Source organism: Pristiophorus japonicus, chromosome 10 (assembly GCF_044704955.1).
Source record: "Pristiophorus japonicus isolate sPriJap1 chromosome 10, sPriJap1.hap1, whole genome shotgun sequence".
Classification (NCBI taxonomy): domain Eukaryota; kingdom Metazoa; phylum Chordata; class Chondrichthyes; family Pristiophoridae; genus Pristiophorus; species Pristiophorus japonicus.
In genome coordinates this window covers 79,583,572-79,602,940 of record NC_091986.1, presented here as the reverse complement: position 1 = coordinate 79,602,940, position 19,369 = coordinate 79,583,572, and the positions used below count along the sequence as shown (strand labels likewise).

The 19,369-nt window shown below is 42.3% G+C and overlaps 1 protein-coding gene across 8 annotated transcripts in view; it reads right to left on the bottom strand.

The window, feature by feature from the left end:
• Positions 1 to 19,369, bottom strand: part of LOC139275011 (ETS-related transcription factor Elf-1-like) — a 256,795-nt gene that overhangs the window by 97,717 nt on the left and 139,709 nt on the right. The window contains exons 1-2 of one of the 8 annotated variants that reach the window (XM_070891873.1): positions 11,700 to 11,747; positions 9,810 to 9,902 (exon numbers count right to left, since the gene is read on the bottom strand). The exons of 6 other annotated variants lie outside the window; for them this stretch is intronic. Coding sequence is in view for 1 of the 2 variants with exons in the window: in XM_070891872.1 (XP_070747973.1) it covers positions 11,700 to 11,754 (55 nt within the window). In the remaining variant the exon portion in view is untranslated. Of the gene's footprint in view, positions 1 to 9,809; positions 9,903 to 11,699; positions 11,835 to 19,369 lie in introns of those variants that run through there. One more of the 8 variants, XM_070891872.1, reaches the window with a different exon arrangement.

The following is a 19,369-nucleotide window of genomic DNA, read 5'->3' as shown; positions in this document are numbered from 1 at the left end:
AGGTCCTACGAGCTGAATTTAGGGAGCTAGGAGTTAAATTAAAAAGTAGGACCTCAAAATGTAGTAATCTCTGGATTGCTACCAGTGCCACGTGCTAATCAGAGTAGAGGGAGCAGGATAGTTAGAATAAATACGTGGCTTGAGCAGTGGTGCAAGAGGGAGGGATTCAAATTTCTGGAACATTGGAACCAGTTCTGGGGGAAATGGGACCGATACAAAAGGGATGGTCTGCACTTGGGCAGGACTGGAACTGATGTCCTGGGGGTAACATTAGCTAATGCAGTTTGGGAGTGTTTAAACTAATATGGCAGGGGATGGAAACCTAAGCAGCGAGACAGGGTGAAGTAATATGGAGTCAGAAACAGATGATAGAAAGGTAAAAAGCAATAGTGGAAGGCTGAGTAAACAAAGGCAAGAAACAAAAAGGGCCACACGACATCATAATTCTAAAAGGACAAAGGGTGTTAAAAAAACAAGCCTGACGACTGTGTGTCTTAATGCAAGGAGTATCCGTAATAAGGTGGATGAATTAACTGTGCAAGTAGATGTTAACAGATATGATGTATTGGGATTACAGAGACGTGGCTCCAGGATGATCAGGGCTTGCAACTCAACATCCAAGGGTATTCAACATTCAGGAAGGATAGAATAAAAGGAAAACGGAGGTGGGGTGGCATTGCTGGTTAAAGATGAGATTAATGCAATAGTTAGGAAGGACATTAGCTTGGATGATGTGGAATCTATATGGGTAGAGCTGCAAAACACCAAAGTGCAAAAAGCATTAGTGGGAGTTGTGTACACACCTCCAAACAGTAGTAGTGATGTTGGGGAGGGCATCAAACAGGAAATTAGGGGTGCATGCAATAAAGGTGCAGCAGTTATCATGGGTGACTTTAATATGCATATAGATTGGGCTAACCAAACTGGAAACAATACGGTTGAGGAGGATTTCCTGGAGTGCATAAGGGATGGTTTTCTAAACCAATATGTCGAGGAACCAACTGGGGGGGGGGGGGGGGAGGGCCATCTTAGACTGGGTGTTATGTAATGAGAGAGGATTAATTAGCAATCTCATTGTGCGAGGCCCCTTGGGGAAGAGTGACCATAATATGGTGGAATTCTACATTAGGATGGAGAATGAAACAGTTAATTCAGATACCATGGTCTAGAACCTAAAGAAGGGCAACTTTGAAGGTATGAGGCGTGAATTGGCTAGGATAGATTGCCGAATGATAATTAAGGGGTTGACAGTGGATGGGCAATGGCAGACATTTAGAGACTGCATGGATAAACTACAACAATTGTACATCCCTGTCTGGCGTAAAAATAAAAAAGGGGAGGTGGCTCAACCGTGGCTATCAAGGGAAATCGGGGATAGTATTAAAGCCAAGGAAGTGGCATACAAATTGGCCAGAAATAGCAGCGAACCCAGGGACAGGGAGAAATTTAGAACTTAGCAGAGGAGGACAAAGGGTTTGATTAGGTCAGGGAAAATAGAGTACGAGAGTAAGCTTGCAGGGAACATTAAGACAGATTGCAAAAGCTTCAATAGATATGTAAAGAGAAAAAGGTTAGGAAAGACAAACATAGGTCCCCTGCAGTCAGAATCAGGGGCAGTCATAACGGGGAACAAAGAAATGGCAGACCAATTGAACAAGTACTTTGGTTCGGTATTCACTGAGGAGGACACAAACAACCTTCCAGATATAAAAGGGGTCAGAGGGTCTAGTAAGGAGGAGGAACTAAGGGAAATCCTTATTAGTCGGGAAATTGTGTTGGGGAAATTGATGGGATTGAAGGCCGATAAATCCCCAGAGCCTGATGGACTGCATCCCAGAGTACTTAAAGAGGTGGCCTTGGAAATAGCGGATGCATTGACAGTCATTTTCCAACATTCCATAGACTCTGGATCAGTTCTCATGGAGTGGAGGGTAGCCAATGTAACCCCACTTTTTATAAAAGGAGGGAGAGAGAAAACAGGGAATTATAGACCGGTCAGTCTGACATCGGTAGTGGGTAAAATGATGGCATCAATTATTAAGGATGTCATAGCAGCGCATTTGGAAAGAGGTGACATGATAGGTTCAAGTCAGCATGGATTTGTGAAAGGGAAATCATGCTTGACAAATCTTCTGGAATTTTTTGAGGATGTTTCCAGTTGAGTGGACAAGGGAGAACCAGTTGATGTGGTGTATTTGGACTTTCAAAAGGCTTTCGACAAGGTCCCACACAAGAGATTAATGTGCAAAGTTAAAACACATGGGATTGGGGGTAGTGTGCTGACATGGATTGAGAACTGGTTGTCAGACAGGAAGCAAAGAGTAGGAGTAAATGGGTACTTTTCAGAATGGCAGGCAGTGACTAGTGGAGTACCGCAAGGTTCTGTGCTGGGGCCCCAGCTGTTTACACTGTAAATTAATGATTTAGACGAGGGGATTAAATGTAGTATCTCCAAATTTGCGGATGACACTCAGTTGGGTGGCAGTGTGAGCTGCGAGGAGGATGCTATGAGGCTGCAAAGTGACTTGGATAAGTTAGGTGAGTGGGCAAATGCATGGCAGATGAAGTATAATGTGGATAAATGTGAGGTTATCCACTTTGGTGGTAAAAACAGAGAGACAGACTATTATCTGAATGGTGACAGATTAGGAAAAGGGAAGGTGCAATGAGACCTGGGTGTCATGGTACATCAGTCATTGAAGGTTGGCATGCAGATACAGCAGGCGGTTGAGAAAGCAAATTGCATATTGGCCTTCATCGCGAGGAGATTTGAGTACAGGGGCAGGGAGGTGTTACTACAGTTGTACAGGGCCTTGGTGAGGCCACACCTGGAGTATTGTGTACAGTTTTGGTCTCCTAACTTGAGGAAGGACATTCTTACTATTGAGGGAGTGCAGCGAAGGTTCACCAGACTGATTCCCGGGATGGTGGGACTGACATATCAAGAAAGACTGGATGAACTGGGCTTGTATTCACTGGAGTTCAGAAGAGTGAGAGGGGATCTCAGAACTCAAACGTTTAAAATTCTGACGGGTTCAGACAGGTTAGATGCAGGAAGAATGTTCTCAATGTTGGGGAAGTCCAGAACCAGGGGTCACAGTCTAAGGATAAGGGGTAAGCCATTTAGGACCAAGATGAGGAGAAACTTCTTTACCCAGAGAGTGGTGAACCAGTGGAATTCTCTACCACAGAAAGTTGTTGAGCTCAATTCACTAAATGTATTCAAAAAGGAGTTAGATGTAGTCCTTACTACTAGGGGGATCAAGGGGTATGATGAGAAAGCAGGCATGAGGTACTGAAGTTACATGTTCAGCCATGAACTCATTGAATGGTGGTGCAGGCTCGAAGGGCTGAATGGCCTACTCCTGCACCTATTTTCTATGTTTCTATGTAAATGGGAGGATTCAGTTTTAATTGCATCAATTTATTGACAATGGACTGAAATCTGACAACAGCTATTTTTTCTGAAGCTGACACAGTTCTTATAAGGTCTGGCCCCTGGCTAAAAATTCAGTGTAGCCCGGTTTGGTCGTTAACTTTAGTGACGGGCGACGTTTATCGCCTCCAACCGGGATATTCATTTTTAGCGCCCCAAGAGGCAGGTGGAGTGTTAAGGGAAGTGTTCCACACTCCTCTTAGGGCCTTAACCCTGATTCCTGGAGCGCTATCGTGGGGACGCTGCGGAAGTTCTGACACTAGGAAACTGACATCTTAGCGCCTAAAGGGGAGGATAGCTGAATGACCCACAAAGTTAAAGAAAAGCCAAGATGCTAAACAAGTGTCCAGCATCTGGGAAAGATGCATAAATGGAAAAAAAAATGTTACTGCCCACTTCCAGACATATCGCCCCGGCATCTTCTCCGTGATGCCTGCTTTCCGTCGGAGGTAGCATCAGGTGCTACGGCAGGCGAAAGCAGTCAAGTTTGTGACCGTGGCACTACAGAGGTGTTGCACTCAGACGTCACCAAGTGGGTGGTGCTAGAGTGTACAGCGCTAACTCTCAGCGCCGCCGGCAAACCTGCACTGAAGGTCGCGGGAGGCGCTGCCAGCGCGCAGTCAGTAAGAGTTTAGCGGCTCGTTAGCGCCCAAGAGGGAAGCTAAGAACCAAATTTTTAGCCTTTAGTGCATCTGTTAATACCCCAACATAGCCTGCAGCACAGTTCAGTCAAAGAATGTGCGTAAACATGGCGGAGCTTAAATCTTATATTGAAAAGTGTTGAAAGACTTGCATTTATATAGTGTCTTCCACGACCTCAGGATGTCCCAAAGCGCTTCACAGCAATGAAGAACTTTTGAAGTGTAGTCACTGTAGCAATGTAGGAAAAGTAGCTGCCAATTTGCACATAGACAGCAAGATCCCACAAGTAGCAATGAAATAAATGACCAAATAATCTGTTCTAGTGACGTTGGTTGAGGGATAAAAAATTAGCCAGGACACCAAGAGAACTCCCCTGCTCCGCCTCCAATAGTACCACGGGATTTTTTTTACATCCACCCAAGGTCCAATGTCTGATCCAAAAGACGGCACCTCAGACACTGCAGAACTTCCTCAATACTGTTTCAAGTCTTGGTTTGAACGCTCAATCTTCTGATCTAGAGGCAAGAGTACTAACACGACACCAAGGCTGACACCTAAAGCAAGGGTATTCTTTCCCCAAACCTTTAATATTTAAAGTCATTTACATGTACATTTTGACATTAACCGGTAAATTCACTACCAATACTCAGCCAAAGGTTCTCACTGCTCCAGCACTAAACATGCAGTCTATCTGGGGCATTTAGAGTTTGTTTTTCCAATGTTCACATTTTAATTCAAAGATCTTTAAGTAGTAATTTCAAGGTGTGTCGGGGAAGATGCTTACACTACATGGCAGTGAAAATAACTACTCCTGAAATTTATACCGTGCTTCATGCCTGTCTACTTGCTGTTTTTAAACCGGGCTTTTCAATTAATTTTGAAACAGCTACACTACATACATTTGAAATTTAAAAAGGTGCAATCACTCGTGGCACTATATATGCTCAAGAGAACAATAAATCAGTTTGTGGGTTAAATTCTTCACCCATTGATACTGAACCGAATAAAACCTAGCCCTACCTCTTTGTATTTAGTGATTTTCAAAGTCATTATCACCACACCCTCCCCCATTCTGGGTATTGTGACTGAACGAGAAATTCAGGGGTGACGTTGGCTTCTGCTCTATGTAGTTAAGATTTTTCTGTACATAATGAAAACTAAATTCTAGGCTGGAAAATATCCTCTGTATGATACTATACAATTGGCAGACCACTTTATCCAAATAGGCAAAAGAAATTCCCCTTCTGTTCCTGTGCACAGACAATGTCCTACATCTTAGGGCAGAAAAGCTTGGCCAAATATCTCATGTGCTGAGTGTCAAATTTTGTTTGATAACACGCCTGTGAAACACAGTGGAACATTTTACTACTTTTAAAAAAAGGTGCAATATAAATACAAAAGTTGTTGTTAACAGTCTCAACTCTCCTATTGTAAAATGTAGGAGATTCATTGCACAGCAGACTATCCGAATACACAGTTCTTTTTGGAAGGAAGAGGTGCAAGCAAAGATAAAAGAAATAACTTGCATTTATACAGCACCTTTCACAACCTCAGGATGTCTCAAAGCATTTCACAGCCAATTAAGTACTTTAAATACATTCTGACAAAAGTTCATCGCCCTGCAACGTTAACTGTTTCTCTCTCCACAGATGATGCTTGACCTGCTGAGTATTTCCAGCATTTTCTGTTTTTATTTCAGATTTCCAGCATCTGCAGTATCTTGTTTTTGTACAAGTACTTTTGAAGTTTAGGTCATAATTTTAAAGACAACCAATTGTGCACAGCAAAGTCCCATCATCAGCAATAAGCTGCAACAAATTACAAGACAACATGAATAAACTTGCAGAATGAGCAGATAATTGGCAAATTAAATTCACAGATAATTTTGGTTAGAAAAATAGGGAGGTCACATATTACTTGGAATCTAAGTGGGGTAGAAGAGTAGAAATCTCGGAGTACAAACACACAAATCACTAAAAGTAGTGTCACAGGTTAACAAGGCCATAAAAAAAAGCAAACCATGTATTTGGGTTTATTTCTAGAGGGATTGAATTGAAAAGTAGAGGAGTTATGCTAAACTTGTACCGAACCTTCTTTAGCCACACTTGTAGTACTGTGTACAATTCTGGTCGTCATATTATAAAAAGGATATAGAGGCACTGGATAGCGTGTAAAAAAAGATTTACAAGGATGATATCAGAAATGCAAGAGTATACCTACCGGGAAAGTATGAACAGGCTGGGTCTCTTTTCTCTTGAAAAGAGAAGGCCAAGGGGCGACTTAATAGATGTCGTTAAAATTACGAAAGGTTTTGATAGAGTAGATACGGAGAGAGTGTTTCCACTTGTGGAGAAGAGCAAAACTAGCTGTCATCAATACAAGATAGTCACCAAGAAATGGTGACAGAAATGCATGACCTAAAATAATTCCATTGTGGGCAAGTGCCTATTGTATTAATAAATATAGATAGATGATTTCCCCAATACACTCCTTTGTTAACAGGCCTGGAAGAATTTTCTATCTCTATTCTAACAATCCAACCAAAATTACCCTGAAGGCCAGACACAAGTATCAGTTAAAATTATCAGAGATCCCAACCCTTTAAACACAGCAGCTATTGTGCCTTTCAGACTAAAAACTCTGGAGGAGCAATGGCATTTGGATGTCCAGATACACAAATCCAAAAAGTAATCAAAAAGGAATGTTGGCATTTGTCTCAAGAGGACTGCAATATAAAAGGGGAGGGAGTTATGTTTCAGTTGTACAGAGCCTTGGTCAAACTCTACCTGGAATATTGGGTTTAGTTCTGAGCACCGCTTCTCAGGAAGAACACATTATTCTTGGAGGGTACTTACCAGAATGATACCGAGGCTTAAAAGGTTAAAATATGAAGACAGGTTGCATAAACTTGGCTTGTATTCCCTTGAATTTAGAAGTTTGCGAGGTGATCTAATTGAAGTGTTTAAAATGATTCGATAGAGTAGATATAGAGAAACTACTTCCTCTGGTTGGGGAAATCAAGAACAAGGAGACACAATCTTAAAATTAGACCTGGGCCATTCAAGAGTTAAATTAGGAAGCACATTTTCACGCAAAGGATAGTGGAAATCTGGAACTCTCACAAAAAGACTGGTGATCCTGGGACAATTGGAATTTTCAAGACTAAGGTTAATAAGATTTTTGTTAGGTAAAAGTATCAAGAGATATGGGTCAAAGGTGGGTAAATGGAGTTGAGGTTAAGATTAGCCATGATCTAAGCGACTGGTGGAACAGGATCAAGGGGCTGAATGGCCTACTCTTGTTCTTGTTTCTTGTGTTTTCAGTTTTGCTCACTTATTTTTTTTTTTAAAAGACACAAATTGAAACAAAATATGTTTTTTTTTTAAATGCTTGTTACAATTTATAAATCTAAGCTATCCTGATCTTGGCAACAGAACCCACTGACATCCCCTCCCCCACCCCCGTCAGAGAGGATTCTTGTTTTAAAAAGTAGATTCCTCAATAATGCAGCATGTACCAGACGGTGAATATTTGCTCACCGAGTCATGGAGACCTGAGAATATGCAGCCAATGGCCAACACATTCTGAAAAGCAATCCTTAAACCAATCCTTCAGTTTTATCAACATAATGGATTGGCTGTGTTTACACAGTGCCCACAATTCCAACAGATGAGTCACGTAAACCGATTGATTCTCAGATCTTGTTTGTAACAGAGCGTTATTACAAGTTCTGATTTTGTGTGTACCAGCAATGAGCAAATATCAGAATGAGCTGTTATTTGGAAATACTGTCAAACCCACAGTTGATCAAAATTCTAAGCAAAAATTTCAAATTAAAATTAGTTACATGTAAATAGGTTGGAACAACTACTTTTTTCTCCCAATAGCTACCTGTATGGTTCTATTAAATTAAGCCGACAAAGATGCACTAATTTCTAAAGAGTTGAAGTGCATTTAGCCTCTCTCTCTCCCTCCACCCCCGTAAAGTTGCCAAACAAACACAAAACAATCAGCTGGTGAATAGCTGAACCAAACAGTACACAGATCATTGGGCCATAGTCCTGCTTTGTGACAACTGAATGTTAAAAACAATGTTTTCACAGTAGTGTCATACCGTAAGATGTAAAAAATGTTTTTAAAAAATACAAGTATCACCGTTAGTATCTTTTTCCCCCCCATTGTACCTGAGAAGCCATCGTCTTTCGCCTCTTCCACAAACTCCATTCCCTCGATTCCAACTCAATCAACCTCCCGAGCCGATCTCCCAGTCTGCTTCCGACTGTTCCCAACCTCAGCAGCCTATTAAACTCTCACTTGAGCTTCCGACCCCATGTCCTCTCCATCATAAAGACTGCTTACTTCCACCTACGCAACATTGCTCACCCAAGGTATAACCACAGCGCATCTGAGTCTTACCTTGATCATCTCCCATGATCTCCTCGATGGCCTCACATCCTGAACCTTCCCTACACTTCAGCTCACCCAAAGCTCTGCTGCCCATATTTTATCCCACACCAAGTCCCATTCACCCATCACAACTCTGTCCTTGCTGACATTAGTTCCATGTCCCTCAAACACTCGAATTTAACATTTTCATCTGTATGTCTAAGTCCCTTCAAGGCCTTGCCCCGCCTTATTTCTAGAACTTCCTACAACCCTTCGACCTCCTCCCTCCCATTTAATTCTGGCCTTTTGTCATTCCCCCTTCCCTTTGCCCCATGATTTGCAGTCACATAGGCCGCATCATCTCTTTGGAATTCCCTCTGTAAATTCCTCTGCCTCTCTCTCCTCATTTAATACCCAACTCTTTTACCCAAGCTTTTTGTCACCCCTCCTTAACAACCCCTTCTCCAGCTTATAAAGTTTCTGTTTAAAATTTAAATACTCCAAAATGGTATGATAGACAAAAATAAATGTGCTCATTTCTCATTTACTGTAAATATTTTTAAGCAGTATTTTCATATTTTTGACCTTCATTGTGTTGCTTTGTGTAGCTTAAACATTACTTCTTATTTCAAGACTGTCATTAGCAACAGTAATCACCAGGAAACTGAAATAAAGGTATTGCTGAATTAATATAAAGGGAACACAATGATTATCTGAGGGTACTTTGAAATGACAAACTCAGTAATTCTTCCAAGCTGGTTGTCTTCAATATTGACACCACTGACTGATGAAACCAAAATAAAAATCAATAAAAAGGAGTAATCAATTACAATCCAACTTTTAAAAAATATTGATGACTTGATTTCTCCCTTAAAAATAAATCTTTCCACAGCAGCGAGCTGAAATTCTGTCAATATCTGAGGTAACTGTAACTAATGTGTGCTTACTTCAAAACAATCAGTGAATGCGTAATATTTACAAGATAGAGAAAGTAGAGCTTGCTTCTGTTGACTCCAGTCTGCTTTCTCAACTCAAAATAAGTCCACATGCAACGGTAGGATTCTCTGCTCTGATCAGCTGCCAATTATTTTGGCAGACACCAGCTACTCCATGACCTGTGCTAAGTTTGGAAACTGTTGTGTTGACATTAGTCCAGTGTACATAAATGGTGATGGGCTACTGGAGCAGCTTAGCAAGAATGCCAGCACATCATCGGCCCTCTTCTCCATTGGGGAGTCAAGAAATTCCTTTACCTTGCAGCTCATGGCAACATTTAGAATAGCGTGGTGTACTAATGTGAGCAGCTCTTGTTTTTGGCAGTTCAGAAGATAAGAATTGAACTTACACCTGAAATGGATGGGAAAGTCTTCTTTCCTAATTAGTTGGTGTACATTTTTGCACAACAGGGAGCTTTAACTCCAATCTGGATTAATGACAGCTGAAGAGAAATAAAAAACAATTTAGATAGCACCTTTCACGACTTCAGGACGCCCCAAATTGCTTTACATCCAATGAAGTACTTCTGAAGTGTAGTTGTAATTTAGGAAACAATACAGCCAATTTGCGCACAGTAAACTCCGGCAAACAGCAATTTAATAACGAGCAGATAATCTGTTTTAATACCAGGGAGAACTCCCCTGCTCTTCTTTATACAAATAATGGCATGGGATCTTTTACATCCACTCAAGAGGGCAGATGGGTCCTCGGTTTAACTTCTCATCTGAAGATCTTTGACAGTGCAGCACACTCTCCAGTGCAGTACTGAAGTGTCAGCCTAGATTTTGTGTGTAAGTTTCTGGCACAGCGCTTGAACCTACAACCTCTTGACTTAGAGACGAGAGTGCAACCACGTCTTCTACTCTTCTCAGAAAACAATCCCATTTATTTAAATAAAAATCCCACTTTCCAAGTAGTTAACAATGGAGTCTGGAGTCGTATGGTTTCCTAGAAGGGGGTTGGAGGACATGGAGGTAACTCAAACATGGGCTAGATCTTGCATAACATACAAACCTCCCGCACCCCTTTATAAAAGTCCAATAACGAAACTGTAAGCTTCACACGGTAGCAGCTGATGAAACATTTCACCAAATATTCCTTTAAAGGTAAACAATGGGAATAAATAATTAAAGGTCAGACACCACAGTGCAGACGCTGGATACTCAAACTATTTGCGGTGGGTAATTATTAACCACTCGGGGGATGAAGCCTGCAAATCTGGCCTTGGGTTTTGCAATGATGCTGCCAATACAACATGATACGAATTATAGAATAACGGCTATGGATATCCTGCACGTTAAACCCGGTGGAGATAAAGCCGAAATTCACCAGCCAATTTGGCCTGGATCGTCTTACATTGTGTTGCATCGCTTGCTTACTACTTTAAATTACCACCCCCTTATTCCATACACCTCATTTCCACCTTTTACAATTTATCTTCGCCATGAAACTCACCCATTGACCTTTTAGCCTATGCACATATAAAACAAACTTGCATTTATATAGCACCTTTAACTTAGTTAAATGTCCCAAGGCGCTTCACAGGAACGTGTACAGACAAAATTTGACACCGAGCCACAGAGATATCAGGAGAGGTGGGTTTTAAGGAGTGGCTTAAAGGAGGAGAGAGATGCAGAAAGGCTCAAAGGTTTAGGGAGGGAATTCAAGAGCTTGGATTAAACGGCGTGTAAAGGTAAACAGCAAGTGGTATTTGACTCAATTAACACATTTGATGATTTCAGACGTGGAAATCAAAAGCAAGTTAAATGCAACACAAAGCCAACTTTTAAAAGGGGAGAATAAAGCACTGGATACAGGGTGACTGTCCAAAATATCTGGAGAAAATAGTCCTCTTAGTGAACTACATATGTAATGTATAAAAATAGTAATGAATGGGAATTCAGAGGGCAGAGCTGGTGACGATACTGCTGATTGAGGATCCGGTGCTGAGAGGGAAACACTAAATTCTGCAAATACACTGCAGTAAATGTATACTCAAATCATTACTCACTAAATCCTGCAGATGCACTACAATATATTTTTACTCTCCCTCATTGCACACTGCATTAACATTGCACGTTCACTCAAACGTGCCTCTGATCTAGATTTATTTTAACTTCCTGGTCGCAAAATTCCCAACTGGTTCCTCTCCCATCTCCTCTTACCCCCTTTTTTGTGCATAGCTTCAAGCTGGATTTCATACTCCTGTTCCTCCTCCCCAGACACTTTGTGCTCTTACCTGCTTTTATCAACAGATCCAGCTGGTTACGTCCCTCGTATAGGGCTGTGGTCATTTTAACCCCGTCCCCTTCCCTCCCCCCAAAATAATAATAATGCAGAAATTCTTATTGCAAGACTCTACAAATTGTGCAGTCTTCTTCGACCAAAGTAAAGGGGGAAACAATCCGGAAATCAGCTGCACTCCGAAGCTCTGACTACAGGGCGGGAGGTGGGGGAAGAGGACTCGACTCCAACTCACCCGACTGCTCCTGCAAAGGAATATACAGCAAAAGGTGGCAAATCCCTCTCTTGTCAGCTGCCTGTTGCAACCTCACGTTTGCATTTGCAACCCTATTCCCATGGCCGTGGGAGCAAGCGACCAGGCTGCAGCGGAGCCACCTCCAGCGCCTGGTGCAATGGTCGGCGCCAATGTTTTGCTAGACTTCCTGGATAAAGGTCGATCCATGTGCAGAGCGGTCGGTGCATCGGCACTTCCTGGAGAGGCGGGGTCCGCAAGCCTTCAACGGGCGGCCGGTGCACGCTGACGAAGAAGCTCGCCTTTGCCTCTCAAACACTTCGAAAACCCATGCATTCACACAAATCACTGCAGTGACATAAAAGCCCAGATTGTCCGGTTCAGAACTCGAGCACTGCCCGAGTCCACCCACCCAAATACGGAGTAGAGAACAACACGTAGATTTGAGAGAAGCACTTTCTATCCCTCCTCCCTTCCCATGCCTCTTTATTTCAGATCATTCTAACCAATACCAAAATGATGTGACTGATTTTGAAAAATAGCTAGTTCACATTATTTTAGCACTATTTCTGATTAAGTGCTGGAAATGGTTCAAGGAAAATATTTCACCATGAATATATGATAATGAGTCGTGTAAATTTTTTTTAAATACAACTACCGAAAAAAATGTCACCCCTAAATGTTTGTAAAATAGTCATTTGAAAAAGCTCAATGTTCTTTGCTTGGAAGAAGACCATATATATATATAGAAAATGCTGTAAATCTCAAAGGGTCAAGCAGCATCTGTGGAGAGAAAGCAGAGTTAATGTTTCAGGTCGACGACCCTTCATCAGAACGGGAGGGTGTTCGGAAAGAACAGATTCTTAACAAGCACTGAAAGGGGGAGGGGAAGAAAGAACAAAAAGGAAGGTCTGATAGGGTGGAAGGCAGGAGATATTAGAGAGACAAAAGGAATGATGGGCCAACTTGAAATGGTAATGCCAGAAGTTAGAAAAACATTATTCAAGATAGGATCTCTTAAGTCCGCCTGAGAGGACAGACTTGGTTTAACGTTTTAACTGAAAGACAGCATCTCTGACATTCCAGCACTCCCTCAGTACTGCATTGAAGTATTAGCGTAGATTTTGTGCTCCAGTCTCAAGGGAGTGCTGCACTGTTGGACGTGCTGTCTTTCGGTTGAGACATTAAACCGAGGGCCTGTCTGCCCACTAAGGTAAATGTAAGATATATCATGGCCCAATTCGAAGAAGAGCAGGGGAGTTCTCCTGGTGTCCTGGCCAATATTTATCTCTCAACCAACATCACTAAAAACAGATTATCTGGTCATTATCTCATTGCTTTTTGTGGGACCTTGTGTGTGCAAATTGGCTGCTGCATTTCCTACACTAGACCTGTGACTACATTTCAACAAAGTACATCATTGGTTTAAAGCACTTTTGGACATATTGAGGTCATGAAAGGCACTATATAAATGCAAGTTCTTTCTTAGTTACTTTCTCATTTTTCCCTTACTCTTTTCATCCCTGCAGGTCTCTGTTACCCATTTTCTCAATTTTAACTTAAATTATTTCATACCTACACTATCTATTTTACCTTTTTTAAATCTTTTTATATTTAAAATCTAACTTTCCTTGCTGCACCACCACAGATCTGATTTCCGTACTGCAGCTGGGACCCATGCCTCTGAAATTTACATTTCTGCTCCAAAAATCCCATTTTCCAGCCAATCCAAACACCATTTTTTCATAGACAGTCCCTCGAAATCAAGGAAGATTTGCTTCCACTCTAAAATTGTGTTCTTAGGTGACTGAACAGTCTAATACGGTCTCCTGTCACAGGTGGGACAGACAGTCGTTGAAGGAAAGGGTAGATGGGGAGTCTGGTTTGTCGCACGCTCCTTCTGCTGCCTGCGATTGCTTTCTGCATGCTCTCAGCGATGAAACTCAAGCTGCTTAGTGCCCTCTCGGATGCTCTTCCTCCAATTAGGGCGGTCTTTGGCCAGGGACTCCCAGGTGTTGATGGGGATGTTGCATTTTATCAAGGAGGCTTTGAGGGTGTCATTGAAACGTTTCCTCTGCCCACTTGGGGCTCGCTTGCCGTATAGGAGTTCCAAATAGAATGCTTGCTTTGGGAGTCTCGTGTCAGACATGTGAACAATGTGGCCCGGCCAACGGAGCTGGTCGAGTGTGGTCAGTGCTTCAATGCTGGGGATGTTGGCCTGACCGAGGACATTAACGTTGGTGGATCTGTCCTCCCAGGGGATTTGCAGGATCTTGCGGAGACATCGTTGGTGGTATTTCTTCAGCGATTTGAGGTGTCTACTGTATATGGTCCACGTCTCTGAGCCATACAGGAGGGGGGTTATTACTACAGCCCTGTCGACCATGAGCTTAGTGCCAGATTTGAGTGCCTGATCTTCGAAAACTCTCTTCCTCAGGCGGCCGAAGGCTGCGCTGGTGCACTGGAGGCGGTGTTGAATCTCGTCATCAATGTCTGCCCTTGCTGATAATAGGCTCCCAAAGTGTGGAAAGCGGCCGTGCCATTGATCTTGATGACTAGGAGGGCAATGCTGTGTAGCGGGGTCAGGTTGGTGGAGGACCTTTGTCTTACGGATGTTTAGTGTAAGGCCCATGCTTTCGTATGCCTCAGTGAAGATGTTGACTATGACTTGGAGTTCAGTCTCTGAATGTGCGCAGACGCAGGCATTGTCCGCGTACTGTAGCTCAACGACACTGACGTTAGCCTTGTTATCGGAGTGAGGTCAAGCTCCTAAGAATATTTTTATTCATTCCAAGTCCTGAATGAGTAGTCTCAATGACAGTCCTCGGGAGTGAGCACTACAAGAAAAGTTTTTGTGTTGGTGACGCACTAAGTTTATGTTGGGGAAGAAATTCATTATCCTCCTGTTTGGGGGTGGTAACTTTTGAAAGCCGGGAAACTTAGCGCCAGGCATTAACGTATCCCTGCTCTCAAAAAATTGGCTTTAGCACTCCAGGAAGGAAGTGGAGCATTAGCAAATGCTCCACTTCCTTCTCGGAGCGCTAAAGGACACGGGCAGAGCAGAAACCTCAGCAGTGCTGCACACTGGGCCGTGCAGCACTGCTGCCTTCAAAGAACCCTTCCCTCCATTAAAAGAGAAGGACCATCGCTGCAAGCTCTGCAATTTAAAACGTACCCACCTGGACTACCAAGGAAGTGGTGAACCCAGGTGATCAGCCGGGTACTCAAGCAGAGTACTGGGCTGAACAATCACGGGCAGGAACCCACGAAGAAAACGGAATCAACGAAGGTAAGTTTTTTTTTTACTTACCTCGGCCACCTCGCCTTTAACCATCAATCCGGTAGCAGCCAGCTGCCCAATCCATGCCTCCTGCAGCTGCTGGTGTTTTCGCCCGATGCTGCTGCAGGGGACGAAAGTGAATTTTGGGTCCGGGGCACTAACGGGGCGATGCGCACGCCGATGATGTCATGATGGCATGGGAGATCAGGGCGCAATGTTGCAGCACTGCCATCCCATTTGCGCCCCCAATTTCTAAGCCAAATCTTTCAATCTGTAACACTGGAAGACAGCACCGATTACTTGCACTGAATGTTGTTGAGATAAATAGAATGTCTTTTTTTACACAGCAGTAAGGTACAGATCTGCACACATAGAGAGAAGAGAGAATGAGATTTAGTCTCTTCCCTTTAAATGAAACTGTTGTGAGATGTACAATTTCTCAATGGCCCAGGATCAGTAGTGTACTGAAATACTGCAGGGCTTGAGCAAATAATCTTGCCTGATCCCTCAGTGTAATACTGAGATACTGGCATTTGTATGAGATCTTAAAACAAAGGCCCATCTACTTGTTTAGATGGGCAAATGAGACCTTATGAAACTATTTGAAGAAGAGCAGGGTGTTCTCCCAGTGACCGGCGTACGTTTCGGTCTCCTTACCAAAGGAAGGATATACTTGCCTTAGAGGAGGTGTAATGAAGGTTCACTAGATTTATTCCTGGGTTGAAAGGGTTGTCCTATGAGAAGAGATTGAGTAGAATGGGCCGATATTCTCTGGGGTTCAGAAGAATGAGAGTTGATCTCATTGAAACACATACCATTCTTAGAGAGCTTGACCTGGTACATGCTGAGAGGCTGTTTTCCCTGGCTGAGGAGTCCAGAACTAGGGGCCATATCATAAAATCATAGAATGGTTACAGTACAGAAGGCGGCCATTTGGCCCATCTCTGTAAGAGCACCTCAGCTAATTCCATTCCTCCGCCCTTTTCCGTAGCCCTGCAATTTTTTTTCTTTCAAGTACTTATCCAACTCCCTTTTGAAAGCAGTGATTGAGTCTGTCTCCACCACCCTTTCAGGCAGGTCTCAGGATAAGCGGTCGACCATTTAGGACTGGGATGAGGTAAAATTTATTCACTCAGAGGGTTGTGAATCTTTGGAATTCTCTACCTCAGAAGGATGCCCAGACATTGATTATATTCAAGATTGAGATCAATAGATTTTTGGACACTAAGGGAATCAATGGATATGGGAATAGGATGTGAAAGTGGAGTTGAGGTTGATGATCAGCTATGATCTTATTGAATGACAGAGCAGGCTCAGCAGTTGGAAGACCTACTCCTGCTCCTATTTGTTATGTTCTTATGTTCTTATAACCTGGCCACCATTCCTTCCTCAAATTGACACCAGAAAAAAAGACATTAACTCATCATTTGTATTATTTGCTGTTTGAGGGAGCTTGCCATGCGCAAATTGTCTGCCACATTTCCATACATTACAACAATGATTACATTTCAGAAAAGTAATTGATTGGATGGGAAATGCTTAGTGATGATGAGAACCTATTTCAAAATAAGTACCTTCAGGCAGTTATCACCTCTGCGCAGTGATACAGGAGGATTCAGACTATTAGGTTCAGGTAGAGGATCCACCATATTTTGCAATCAGTGTTTTAGTGTTCGGAATGTTCTAAGTCAGTAATTAAATTATCACTTAAGTATAATATAACAGGAGTGCAGTTCTGCAAATAACTAACTTGTGCAAAGATTAACCCTACTTTGCAGTTCTATGAGTAGCTGAGCAAATCATTGCTAAAATACCAACACCCATATTTTTCCAGCAACAGGGTTGCAAGGAAGACACATTCCTTTCCTTATTAAACGTTCTTAACGTTCTTAACTACACAAATTCAAGAGTCAAGTATCTTTACTGCTGTTACTCACTTACTGAGGAAAAACACAATTTTAAAATCTAATGGATAAACCTGATCGACAAGTACAACTTGTCTATTGGGAAATATAGTACAAGTAACAGGTACAGCAGTTCTGCCATTTATGTGTGTAAGCTCTTATAGACCGAATTCAAATTCTGCTCAATGTCATTGCCCTGAAGTAAAAAAAGATGGTAGGGTGGACTATCTGAGTCCTCTCTAGTGGTGAGTTACCTGGGCCACTGCAAGCATGAATCAGAGATTCGCTGGTGCACTATCCACTGATCTCACTGGACAGAAAACTACAGACAGTGCTGCCAGAATTTTCTGATCCATGCTCGTGATGGACCAGGGATCCAACTTAGAAAACCAACCTGCACGAATCGTCCATTGAACCTGCTGGTATGACCATGGCCTTCGGCAATACAACCAAACTTCTAGCATTGTCAACAAAGCAAAGACTCAGTAAAGCTAATGTCATAGAAATATGGAATCATGCAGCACGGAAGGAGATCTTTCAACCCATTTTGCCTGTGCCAGCTCTTTGAAAGATTTATCCAATTAGTCTCACTCCTCTGTTCTTTCCCCATAGCCCTGAAATCAGCCAGGATATTGTGTAAAATGTATGAAATTATATACAAAGGGCAGGAAGAAAAATGTTGGCAACTCTGGCCTCATGTGCATCCCCACTTCCTTTGCCTCACCTTCCATATTTCACCATAAACATGAGCTCATTCAAAACTCTGCTGTCCCTATCCCAACTCACACCAAGTTCAGTTCCTTCATCACCCTTGTGCACATTGACCTACATTGGCTCCCGGTCCACCAATGCCTTGATTTTAAAATTCTTCTCCTCGAATTCAAATTCCTCCATGGCCTCACCTCTCCCTATCTCTGTAACCTCCTCCAGGCCTAGATCCTCCCCAAGTTCACTGCATTCCTCCAACTTTGCCCTCTTGTGAACCTCCCACTTCTTTCATTCACCATTGATTGCTATGCCTTCAATCGTCTAGACCCTGAGCACTGGAACTTGCTCCCTAAACCTCCCTGCCCCGGAAACCCTCCCTCCTCCTTTAAGACGCCCCTAAGACCTACTTCTTTTATCAAGCTTTTAGTCACCATTTTTATATATCTTCTTCTTTGGCTCGGTCTCAAATTTTGTCTTGTTACGATCCTGTGAAGTGCTTTGAGATGTCTTACAATGTCTCTGTTAACATTGTTTAAATTGCAGTCTCTGGTGACACTTTATTTGCTGTCTCTGGTGACACGGTTTATATTGTTGTATTTGGTGACACTTTATTTGCTGTCTCTGGTGACACTGTTTATATTATTGTATTTGGTGACACTGTTTATATTGCTGTCTCTGGTGACACTGTTTATGTTGCTGTCTCACATAAAGAAATAACTTGCATTTATAAAGCACCTTTCATGACCTCTCGTAGCATTTTACAGCCAATGAAGTATTTTAGATGTGTAATACATGTTGTAATATTGGGAAACGCAGCATCCAATTTGCATACAGAATGGTTACAGAAACAGCAATGAGATAATAACCAGATAATCTGTTTTAGTGGGGTTGGTTGAGGGATTAATATTGTTGAGGACACCCAGGAGAACTCCCCTGCTCTTCTTCAAAGAGTGCCATGGGATCTTTTACATCCACTTCACAGGGCAGATCGGACCTCGGTTTAACATCATCTGAAAAACTCGCTCAGTTCTGCATTGAAGTGTTAGCCTGGATTATGCGTTCAAGTCTCTGGAGTGGGACTTGAACCAATACCTTCTGACTCAAAGGTGAGACTGCTACCATTGGCGAGACCTGAACTGCCAAGACTTCATCGTAAGCAGTGTGAAACAGGTAAAATAAATGGCAGAATCCAAATAGTTGTTATATAATGGCTGATTAAAAGTAATCTACACTGCAATAATTAACAACAAATAGCAATATTAATTTGCTTCATGAATACCATAATTTAAGACTTGATCATCCTGAGCATTTGTCTAATAAAGTTAGATACTAGGAAAGAGTTAAGTATTCCTAACTTGAAAAAAGGGACCTTTGAAGATACAGAGTTAAAAACCAAACATGAACAGTATTATGATCTTCAGCCAATCTTTTATTGTACTGTGTGTTTCTCTAATAATCTGTACAAAGGCCTCTGAATTTCCTGTAGAAATAAATCGATTTCGCCATCAGAAATTACTACTCCACGCCCTCCGCTTTACTTT